The sequence below is a fragment of the Erinaceus europaeus genome, chromosome 2 (assembly GCF_950295315.1).
Source record: "Erinaceus europaeus chromosome 2, mEriEur2.1, whole genome shotgun sequence".
NCBI classification, from domain to species: domain Eukaryota; kingdom Metazoa; phylum Chordata; class Mammalia; order Eulipotyphla; family Erinaceidae; genus Erinaceus; species Erinaceus europaeus.
Genome location: NC_080163.1, coordinates 197,844,662 through 197,855,834, shown reverse-complemented (window position 1 = coordinate 197,855,834; position 11,173 = coordinate 197,844,662). Strand labels below are relative to the sequence as shown.

Here is an 11,173-nt window from a genome sequence, read left to right as displayed (position 1 = left end):
CGGTTAACTGTTTACATTTTTTCCAGTTCATGTTATAATTCTTTTTTTTTTCTGTTTTCTGTTTTATTTTTTTTTCTTGCCATGCAGGCTTTTTTTTTTTTTAAAGATTTTATTTATTTATTCCCTTTAGTTGTCCTTGTATATTGTTGTAATCATTATTGTTGTCATTGAAGTCGTAGTTGTTGGATAGAACAGAGAGAAATGGAGAGAGGAGGGGAAGACAGAGAGGGGGAGAGAAAGACAGACACCTGCAGACCTGCTTCACCACCTGTGAAGTGAATCCCCTGCAGGTGGGGAGCCGAGGGCTTGAACCGGGATCCTTACATGTTCCTTGATTTGTGGCCCCCTGCACTTAACCCGCCGCGCTACCACCCGACTCCCTTCAAAGGAATGATTTTTATTCCATTGTTAAAGGCTATTTTTCTTTTATACCACCAAAGTATTCCTCATGAGGTGTTTTCTTCCAGATATTTTAAACTTTTATCAGGAAAATGAAAATGTATGCAGGCACCAGAAAAGCACATGGGCCCCGATTGTTAGCCTTTAAGTACATCGTGAAGTGAATGAATGTGGGAAAAGTCAGAATGTGAGAGAGAGCGCGAAAGAATTTAGTAGAAAGTGTTTTTTACCTCAGTCAAAATATTGAAATACAGGTTTTTAAAGATCATATAGAAATGGTCATATTTAGCTCTGTGCAGTTTCTTTTTAGTTCTTTGTGATGTAGGCTTCCCAGAAACTTAAGCAAGCTTCATTGTTCTTTTGCCACTGTTGTTTCCCAATTGATAGAAAAGTGTATATATAAAACACAAGGACTGGCATAAGGATCCCGGTTGGAGCCCCTGGCTCCCCACCTGCAGGGGAGTCGCTTCACAGGGAGTGAAGCAGGTCTGCAGGTGTCTTTCTCTCCCCCTCCCTGTTTTTCCCTCCACTCTCCATTTCTCTCTGTCCTAACAACAACTACAACAACAATGAAAAAAACAACAAGAGCAATAAAAAGGGAAAATAAATAAATATTTAAAAAACAATTTTAAAAGAATATAAAAATATGTTTGATCAAATTTGTAATCTCACCTAGCCATTATGGGAGGAATGATAACTTTTTACCTTCAGTGGGATTAACTAAACTGTGTACACTCGGTCTAATGGTGGATTGATAAATATAGAATCTTATATGAATGGTGTTCACTTACATACTGTATACTGAGAATTCTTTGTATTAAAAATTGTTTGGGGGAGTTGGGCGGTAGTGCAGCAGGTTAAGCGCACATGGCACAAAGCACAAGGACCGGCATAAGGATCCTGGTTCGAGCCCCCAGCTCCCCACCTGCAGGGGAGTCGCTTCACAGGCCGTGAAGCAGGTCTGCAAGCGTCTCTCTGTCTCTCTTCCTCTCTTTCTCCCCCTTCTCTCTCAATTTCTCTCTGTCTCTATCCAATAACAAATTAAAAAATTAAAAAATTTGGGGGGCAGAGGGTAAATAGCGTAATGGTTATGCAAACAGAATCTCATGCCTGAGACTCCAACATATCAGGTTCAATCCCCTGCACCACCATAAGCCAGAACTGAACAGCGTTATGGTAAAAAAAAAAAAAAAAAAGAGTTGGGTAGTAAAACAGCTTTTAAAAGCGTTGTTGCTAAGAAATGAGATTCGGGAGTCGGGCGGTAGCACAGCGGGTTAAGCGCATGTGGTACGAAGCACAAGGACCGGTGTAAGGATCCCGGTTCAAGCCCCCGGCTCCCCACCTGCAGGGGAGTCGCTTCACAGGCGGTGAAGCAGGTCTGCAGGTGTCTGTCTTTCTCTCCCCCTCTCTGTCTTCCCCTCCTCTCTCCATTTCTCTCTGTCCTATCTAACAACGACGACATCAGTAACAACAGCAATAATAACTACAACAACAATGAAAAACAAGGGCAACAAAAGGGAAAAAAATATGTGTGTATATGTGATTCTCCGATACTAAAGTAAATAAAATAGATATACTAAAATTAAGGTAAGGAATGAGGGAAGCATTTCTTCCATACCCTTGTTTTGTTTTAACAAATACATATTTTTCATTTTTTAAAAATTTTTTTACTATATTTATTTACTTATTGGATAGAGACAACCAGAAATCTAGAGAGCAAGACAGAGAGACACCTGCACTTCACCACTTGTGAAGTTTCCCACCTGCAGGTGGGGACCAGGGGCTTGAACCTGGGACCTTGCACACTGTAATGTGTGTGCTTAACCAGGTGTGCCATGATCTGGCCCCAATATTTTTATTTTTTTAACTTATTTTATTTGATAGGACAAAGATAAATTTAGAGGGAATTGGGAGGGAGGGACAGAGAGACACCTGCTTCACCACTCATGAAGCTTTCGCCCTGCAGGTGGGAACTGGGGACTTGAACCCAGGTCCTTGTGCACTGTAATGTGTGCACTTAGCTTGACCATGTGCGTCACCATGTGGTCCCTCTTCTATACCTTTGTCTCAACTCATGTAAATGTTGTGTACAATGATTGATTACACTGATGTTGCCTATTTTTTTTTACAGTAATAGCCGAACATGTGACTTTTGAAATTTTTTTCTTTTTTTTCATTTTTTTATTTCCTTTATTTTTTGGATAGAGACAGCCAGAAATCGAGAGGGAAGGAGCATATAGAAAGGGAGAGAGACAGGGAGAGAGACAGAGGGACACCTGCAACGCTGCTTCACCACTCACAAAGCTTTTCCCCTGCAGGTGGGGACCAGGCGCTCGAACCAGGGTTCTTGCACATTGTAACACATGTGCTCACCACCCAGCCCCCTTATCTTTTATTTATTTGTTGTTATTTGTTGCATAGAGACAGCCAGAAATTGAGAGGGAAGAGAGTGATAGAGAAGGAGAGAGACAGAGAGACACCTGCAGCCCTGCTTCACCACTTGCAAAGCTTTCCCCCTGCAGGTGGGGACCAGGGGCTCGAACCTGGGTCCTTGTGTACTGTAACATGTGTGCTCTGCCAGGCGTGCTACAACCTTGTTCTACATGTGACTTCCTCAGTGAAAAATTAGATCACACGCGGTTACGGGTTAACACGGGTGTCACTATTCAATCTCTTGCTGTCCTGTGTTCTTCTCTAGCTTAAAGTTTGCATTGACTGAATACACCTTTCTTATTGTCTGTCCTCAGAATGGCTTCACTCCTTTGTACATGGCAGCTCAAGAAAACCACATTGATGTGGTGAAATATTTGCTGGAAAATGGAGCTAATCAGAGCACTGCTACTGAGGTAAGACTGCCAGCCTCCAGGGTTCCAGTTCTTTGATCTTAGTGTCTCTACTCTCTGTATGCCTGTATACCTGCAAAGGGTCTCTGTGGCTGATACCACAGTGGAGAAACTTAGCCAGATGCCAAGACCCTGAGATCTGACACACCCCAGGGTTGAGAGGAGATAACTTTAGTCGCCATAGAGTTAATCTGGAGAGTCTGGAGGGACAGCACCTAGACACCTGGAGATGGGAGATTGTCAGGTGTGCCAGTGACCACAATTCTAGCAGGGCAGGTACTGATAAAATCACATCATATCCCAGGGAACAGGAAACTCAGAGGTGCTGTTAGGTAGAGACAGAGTTCAGGAGCAGTTGTTGAAGCACAAGTTACTTTTAGGGTGAGGGAGACATCAAGAGCCTGTTAAACCTGGATCTCAGTAGTCTGTGTCTGAATGTCATGAGTCAGGTGCAATTCTCTGATTCGCCAAGAAATATTTGTTCATTCTCAGGTCACTCTATTATGCTCAAACCCCAAACCCTTCAGGGAAGAGTCAAAGGCTACAGATAAATATGCATTTTTGCATTACCACCAGGCGTGTGGGCTGCAACTCTTTTGACACTTCTCCAGACCTCAGGCTGTCCGGGGGAGGGAATTGTGACAGAAGGAGAGCTGGAGCCTTTCTTACTGGGCAGGCCTCCTTAGACAGTGGATTGCCCCTGCTCACCATCAGCCAGATGTGTTTTGTAAACACGGAGGCTTTCGGTAAAATCAGTCAAATTTCTAACAACAAATATCAAGTTAACTGGGATCAGAAAATGTCTTCAGCCAATCTCCATGTGAAATATGTCTCAACACAGTGTCTTGTCTAAAGTAGGCTTGGAATGCTGACCCCACTGCAGCATGCAACAGCGGCCTCAATAAATAAACACGGTGCACACTGGCAGGGACGTGGAGCCTTGGTCGGGGCCTTCTTTCAGTTGACTCTTCCTAAACTTGTACTCATGTCCATTTGCCATTCTCTTGCTTCTGGAAGGACTTTCGATTACTCTGGAGGTAGATTGCCAACAGTTCCACACACCTCTTGTCAATACTTTGTCTTGGTTATGATTCAGCACTGTTACCTAAAAGATCTGCCTTTGGTCATCAGAAAGAACGTGTCAGTCATTCTGTCAGCACTGTTTCATGAGGACTATCACACACACACACACACACACACACACACACACACACACACACACACACACACACACACACACACACACACACCAAAAAACCCAAACTAGGGGGCTGGGCGGTAGTGTACCAGGTTAAGTGCACATAGTGTGAAAGACAAGGATCCCGGTTTGAGCCCCTCAGCTCCCCACCTGCAAGCAGTGAATCAGGTCTGCAGGTGTCTATCTTTCTCTCCCCATCTCTTTTTACCCACCTCTTTCAGTTTCTCTCTGTCCTATCCAACAACAATAGCAGCAGCAACACAATAACAATAACAGCAACAACAACAATGAAAAAAAAAAGGAGCAGTGGATTTGTAGCACAGGCACTGAGCCTCAGCAATAACCCTGGAGGTAGAAAAATATAATAATCAAACTATTCATATTTCCTGAAGCACATACTGCCCTGTGGTTGTGTGGTTATGATTTTGCCACCAACTAGTAGAAGAGTCCACATCAATCTAGTTTCAAGACATTTAGGACATATCAACAGAAGAGGTTGGAATGAACCTGAAATAGTATACACAAATAATCTCAATAATTTGTACCAGGTCTAAATATATTGTGTGGAATAGACCGGCCGAGTTTATTTCTCCAACATTTAAAAGTTCGTCATACATGATCTCAGTAAAGAATCAGGAGCGAGCCTGGCTTTATGAAGGTTGAAGGTACAGGGGATTGACTTTGAGACCTCAGAGCTTCAGGGACCAAAGTCTTTGCATAAGTATATGTTATCCTGTTGGCTCTATTTTTTTAAATATTTGTTTTATTATTTATGGAGAGGGAGGAAGGGTGGGAGGGAAGGTGAGAGAGAGAGAGAGAGAGAAGCGCTACAGTATACACAGTGCAGGGGTAGAACTTGGGGCCTTGTGCATGCAGGCCCAGCACTCTGCCTGCTGCACCATGTCCAGGCCACTGCCTGAGCTTTTCTTTCTTTCTTTCTTTCTTTCTTTCTTTCTTTCTTTCTTTCTTTCTTTCTTTCTTTTATTTTTTTCTTTTTCTTTTATTGGTGAGTTAATAATGATCGGTGAGATTGTGGGATAACGGGAACAGTTCCATACAGTTCCCACCACCAGAGTTCCGTGTCCCATCCCCTCCCTTAGAAGCTCTCCTATTCTTTATCCCTCTGGGAGTATGGACCAAAATTCTTTTTTTTTTTGTCTCCAGGGTTATCACTGGGGCTCGGTACCTGCACTGCAAGTTCACTGCTCTTGGAGGCTGTTTTTTTTCCTTTTTGTTGCTCTTGTTTTATTATTGTTGTTGTTGTTGATGTTATTGTTGTTGGATAAGACAGAGAAATGGAGAGAGGAGGGGAAGACAGAGAGGAGGAGAGAAAGACCTGCAGGCCTGCTTCACCGACTGTGAAGCAACCCCCCTGCAGGTTGGGAGCCGGGGGGGGGGGTGCTTGAACCAGGATCCTTAACGCTGGTCCTTTCACTTCATGCCATGTGCGTTCAACCGCCTGGACCAAAATTCTTTATGGAGCGCAGACAGTGGACGGTCTGGCATCTGTAATTGCTTCTCCACTAAACATGGACGATGACAAGTGGATCCATACTTTCAGCCTCTTCCTCCCTTCCTCCCTTCCTCCCTTCCTCCCTTCCTCCCTTCCTCCCTTCCTCCCTTCCTCCCTTCCTTCCTTTCCTTCCTTTCTTTCCTTCTTTCTTTTTTTTTTCTTTATTGAGAGGAATTAATGGTTTACGGTCAGCAGTGGAATACAGTAGTGTGTACATGTGTAACACTTCTCAGTTTTCCACATAACAATTTAACCTCCACGAGGTCCTCCTCTGCCTTCATGTTCCAGGACCTGAACCCTCCCCTCCCCTCACCACAGTCTTTTACTTTGGTGCAATCCACTAACTCTAGTCCAAGTTCAGCTTTGTGTTTTCTTATTTTTCAACTTCATTATTATTATTAGTGATTTAATAATGATAAAATGTTTTTGAGATAAGAGGGGTTCAATTCATAGAATTCATACCACCAGAGTGCCATATTCTATCCCCTCTAGTAGAAGCTTCCCTAATTTGTATCCCTCTAGGAGTGTGGACCAAAGATCTCTATGGGTTGCAGAAGGTGCGAGGTCTGACTTCTGTAATTGCTTCTCTGCTGAACATGGGTGGCCCCTAGCCTGTTTCTATCTTTTCCTAGTGGGGTAGAGCTCTGGAGAGGTGAGGTTCCAGGACAAATTGGTGAGGTCAGAGACAGCAGTCCTGGGATGTCAACCCTTCAGCTCCATTACTCTGCTGAGTACTTCTAGCTCACAGGACTCCTTAGTTTCATGTCGGGTGGTGCACTTCCCAGCAAAGTTACAGAACCTAGGTAGAGACCAGGGCCCATGGGATAGGGCTCATGTGCACATGTATCCATAAGTTAGGGGAAATACAGACCTTAAAGGAAAAGGGTGCAGTAGTTTACAGTGACTCAGTAAATGCAGCAAGCAAGTAGAAACACCTTACAAAGACACCATAAAGTACTTAATCAAATAGTTTCTACTTAGACCTAGATGCCCTCCTCACCTACTTCCTATTTCACGTCCCTCAGTCACTGTAAGTAAGTCCAACTGTGTCAGATAAAGTAAGGACTGTCTCTCTCCCTCTCTACCATCCCCTTCCCTCTCAATTTCTGTCTGTCTCTGTCTAATAAATAAAATAATAAAAAATATTTTTTTAAAAAGTCACAAGCAGTGAAGCAGGTCTGCAGGTGTCTATCTTGCTCTCCCCCTCTCTGTCTTCCCCTCCTCTCTCCACTTCTCTCTGTCCTATCCAATAATGACGACATCAGTAACAGCAACAATAATAACTACAACAATAAAAAAACAACAAGGGCAACAAAAGAGAATAAATATATATTTAAAAAAGACAGAAGAGGAAAAGAGAGGAGGAGAAAAAGGAGAAACTGTAGTAGTAGTAGTAGTTAGTAGTAGTAGTAGTAGTAGTAGTTAGTAGTAGTAGTAGTAGTTAGTAGTAGTAGTAGTAGTTAATAGTAGTTCCTAGTAGAGTAATAGTTGTGGAATAGGTCAAAGGGGAAGGAGAAGGGAGAGGAAGAAGGAGGAGGAGGGTGGGAGGACCTTTCAAGTGACAGTTACTCCACTCACCAAGTAGACATAATAAACCCAGTGTGTGGTTCAGGGCAGTGGTTCCTGACCTTCTCAAGGCTCCTTAGGCCAGTCTCGGGAGCATTCGAGTTTCACTGCAGATCCTCCCCTTCATGTGGACAGCAGAAGCTGTGCTGCTCAGAAAGCTAAGAGCCCTCTGCCTCCCACATGTAAACTTTTTAAAAAAATTATTTATAAAATGTAAATATTGACAAGACCATAGGATAAGAGGGGTATAACTCTGCACAGTTCCCACCACCCGAACTCCGTATCCCATCCCCTCCCCTGATAGCTTTCCTATTCTTTATCCCTCTGGGAGTATGGACCCAGGGTCATTGTGGGTTGCAGAAGGTGGAAGGTCTGGCTTCTGTAATTCCTTCCCCGCTGAGCATGGGCGTTGGCAGGTGGATCCATACTCCCAGCCTGTCTCTCTCTCTCTCTCCCTAGTGGGGCAGGGCTCTGAGGAATCAGGGCTCCAGGACATATTGGTGAGGTCGTCTGCCCAGGGAAGTTCGGTTGGCATCATGGTAGCATCTGGAACCTGGTGGCTGAAAAAGAGTTAAGCTATAAAGCAGAACAAATTGTTGACTAGTCATGAACTTAAAAGCTGGAATATTGTAGATGAAGATTTGGGATCTCTATTTTGGAAAAAGTTAGTAGATCTATTTTAGGTATATTCCAAGGGGCCCGTGATCCTACTAGTTTTTGCCTGAACCTGACAGCTAATATGCAGGTAGGCTAAGTTATGGTCTGGCAAGACGGTATCGTCGTTGGAAAAGTGACTAGAAAGCTGGATCAGGGATCCTTAGTCGAACTGGGATCCTTAGTTGGTCCATGCGCTTAACCCACTGCGCTGCCTCCCGACTACCCTTTCTCAGTTTCTATCTCTAGCCAAGAGAATAAAAAGGAAATAGAAACCACTGGCAACAATGGATTCATTACGCAAGCAATGGGCCTCTGCAATAATCCTTGTGGCCATACAAAAGGGAGAAGAATTCTATTTAACTTTGGACATTTACATCTGACGGATTGCAGCTAGTATGCTGGTATTCGGGAGTGGGGAAAGGGGGTGAGAAATAATTAAATAAGCATCCTTGTCACAATTAGTTGAGGTGCCTGAAAAGTTCAGTGGGGGGTTGGGTGGTGGTGCACCTGGTTGAGTGCACACAGTACAATGCAAGAGGACCCAGGTTCGAGTCCCTGGTCCCCACCTGCAGGGGGGAAGCTTTATTAGTGGTGAAACAAGGCTGCAGGTATCTGTCTGTCTACCTCTGTTTCTCCCCTTCCCCCCTCAATTTCTTTCTGTCTCTATCCAGTAAGAAGTAATAAATAAACAAAAATATTCAGGGCTGGGTGGTGGCACATCTGGTTGAGGGCACATAGCAGAGGGAAAGCTTTGCAAGTCAAGTGGTGAAGCAGGGCTGCAGGTGTCTCTCTCCCTCTCTATCACTCCCTTCCCTCTCAATTTCTAGCTGTCTCTATCCAATAAATAAATAAAGATAACTTAAAAAAATAAAAAGAAAGGTTCATTGCACACTATTCTATAGTCTCCCCTCAGGAAGTCTCAACTGGGATGAAAGCTGGGTGTCGGAGACCCAGAGTTTCAGTGTGTCTGTCCAGCCCTTTGTTTGTCATTCTTGATTCTGTCCTCTTCCCTGAGTACCACCACCCGTGGAGGCTAAAAACTTTTAAATACTATAAGGATATGCCTTGTCACAGAAAGAAAATAATAATAAAGTTCATTTCCTTTTAATTTTAGCTCTCTCCTAGGGCTTTTTTTTTTTTTTTGGTGTTGGGGGGGGGTCTGATTAAATATACTAAATCTGTTCTTGCTTCCTTCTCAGTTGTTGCCCAGAATTATTTGAGAGCACAAGCTCTTTCTGTGGCCTATTCGCCTCAATAAAGTTTCTCCCTGTCGACTCCATCGGCTGGACTCTTGATTCTCGAACCCACAATAAATTTACTTCCTGGCTCCAACTGAGACGTGGAATATAAATCACAAGTGAATGGACAGAAAGTGCAACAATAAAAGTAACAGACTAGTCAGGGACTGTGGTAGTTCCTGGAAAGCAAGGAGGACGGTGAGAGGAGCAGGTGAAGAAGTGATTTTTGATGTGGGGCATTGGTGGAGAGTGTACTGAGTCTTGCAGACACACACACACACAGAGAGAGAGAGAGAGAGAGAGAGAGAGAGAGAGACTGAGGTGTGACTCAGACTGCACAACCATTGGTGAGTCAAGGGCAGAAATTCCCTGAGCTCCGGGGCTGGACGGTAGCGCGGCGGGTAAAACGCACATGGTGCAAAGCACAAGGACTGGCATCAGGATCCCGGTTCAGGCTCCCAGCTCCCCACCTGAGGTAGGTCGTTTCACAAGTGGTAAAGCAGGTCTTTAGGTGCCTGTCTTTCTCTCCCCCTCTCTGTCTTCCCCTCCTCTCTTCATTTCTCTCTATCCTATCTGGCAAACAACAGTAGCAATAACAACAACAACATGGGGAACAAAAATGAGAAAAATAGCCTCCAGGAGCTGTGGATTCATAGTGCAGGCACCGAGCCCCAGAGAGAACATTGGAGGAAAAAAATAAATTCCGCGTGCCCCTGCTAGGCATTGGAGCCCATAATATTGGAATAACAGACACCTTTGCCTTCCCTCTCTTTTCCCAGGATGGCTTCACACCCCTGGCTGTGGCACTGCAGCAGGGACACAACCAGGCAGTGGCTATCTTGCTGGAGAACGACACCAAAGGGAAGGTGCGGCTACCAGCCTTGCACATTGCCGCCAGGAAGGACGACACTAAGTCAGCAGCCCTCCTGCTTCAAAACGACCACAACGCCGACGTCCAGTCCAAGGTGAGGGCTGAACGCCATCCTCCTCCTTGGGGGTGTGTGTGGGGGGAGAGACCCTAGTGGAGATGCCCACCCATCCACGGCTGGTCACCAGGGGAGATCAGTTCCTTGCAGAGGTGCAGCAGAAAGAAGGAGACAGTAACAAAAGAAAGATAATCTTGTTTTGCAAGAGGAGAGTCAGCCTACTTAAGAGAGCTGCTCATGGACTTTTCTGTGTCCAGTAAAAACAGCAGGAGTAGCAGGGGAGAGACAGGGTGGTGTTGGGGCCTGCTGTGGATGTCACTTCTGGGTAGAATCATTATGGGCAGGTTGGGACGGTGGATCTATCCAGCAGCAGTGAGGAGATGCTGTGTTTCCTTCTTTTGACGCTGTGTAATGTCTCCCCTCTCTCTCCCACTCAACGCTGCTTCAGATGATGGTGAATAGGACAACTGAGGTACAGTATTGTGGCTCTGCCCTGACCTGCTTTGTCTTCATTTCTTTCTTTTTTTTTCTCCCCCCCCCCAAGAGAACGAGTGTTGAACTAATTTATATTAACAGTCTGGATGTCCCTGATAAGGAAATTAATTTGGAAACTTTTCCTACATTTTAAAAAAAAAATTTTATTTATAAAATGGAAATATTGACAAGACCATAGGATAAGAGAGGTACAATGCCACACATTCCCCACCCCCACAGTTCCATATCCAGTCCCCTCCCCTAATAGCTTTCCTATTCTTTATCCCTCTGGGAGTATGGACCCAGGATCATTATGGGGTGCAGAAGGTGGAAGGTCTGGCTTCTGTAATTGCTTCCCC

At 44.6% G+C, this 11,173-nt stretch overlaps 1 protein-coding gene across 8 annotated transcripts in view; it reads left to right on the top strand.

Annotated features, from left to right (window-relative positions):
* Nucleotides 1-3,121: 3,121 nt before the first annotated feature.
* The window catches only part of LOC103123836 (ankyrin-2), a 181,276-nt gene continuing 173,224 nt past the window's right edge, over nt 3,122-11,173 (top strand). For 5 of the 8 annotated variants that reach the window (XM_060186199.1, XM_060186198.1, XM_060186197.1 and 2 more), the window contains exons 1-3: nt 3,122-3,245; nt 10,194-10,379; nt 10,789-10,812. In XM_060186199.1, coding sequence (XP_060042182.1) covers nt 3,168-3,245; nt 10,194-10,379; nt 10,789-10,812 — 288 coding nt within the window. In that variant the 5' untranslated portion in view covers nt 3,122-3,167. The remainder of the gene's footprint in view (nt 3,246-10,193; nt 10,380-10,788; nt 10,813-11,173) is intronic. The other 3 variants (XM_060186202.1, XM_060186201.1, XM_060186200.1) reach the window with 1 other exon arrangement.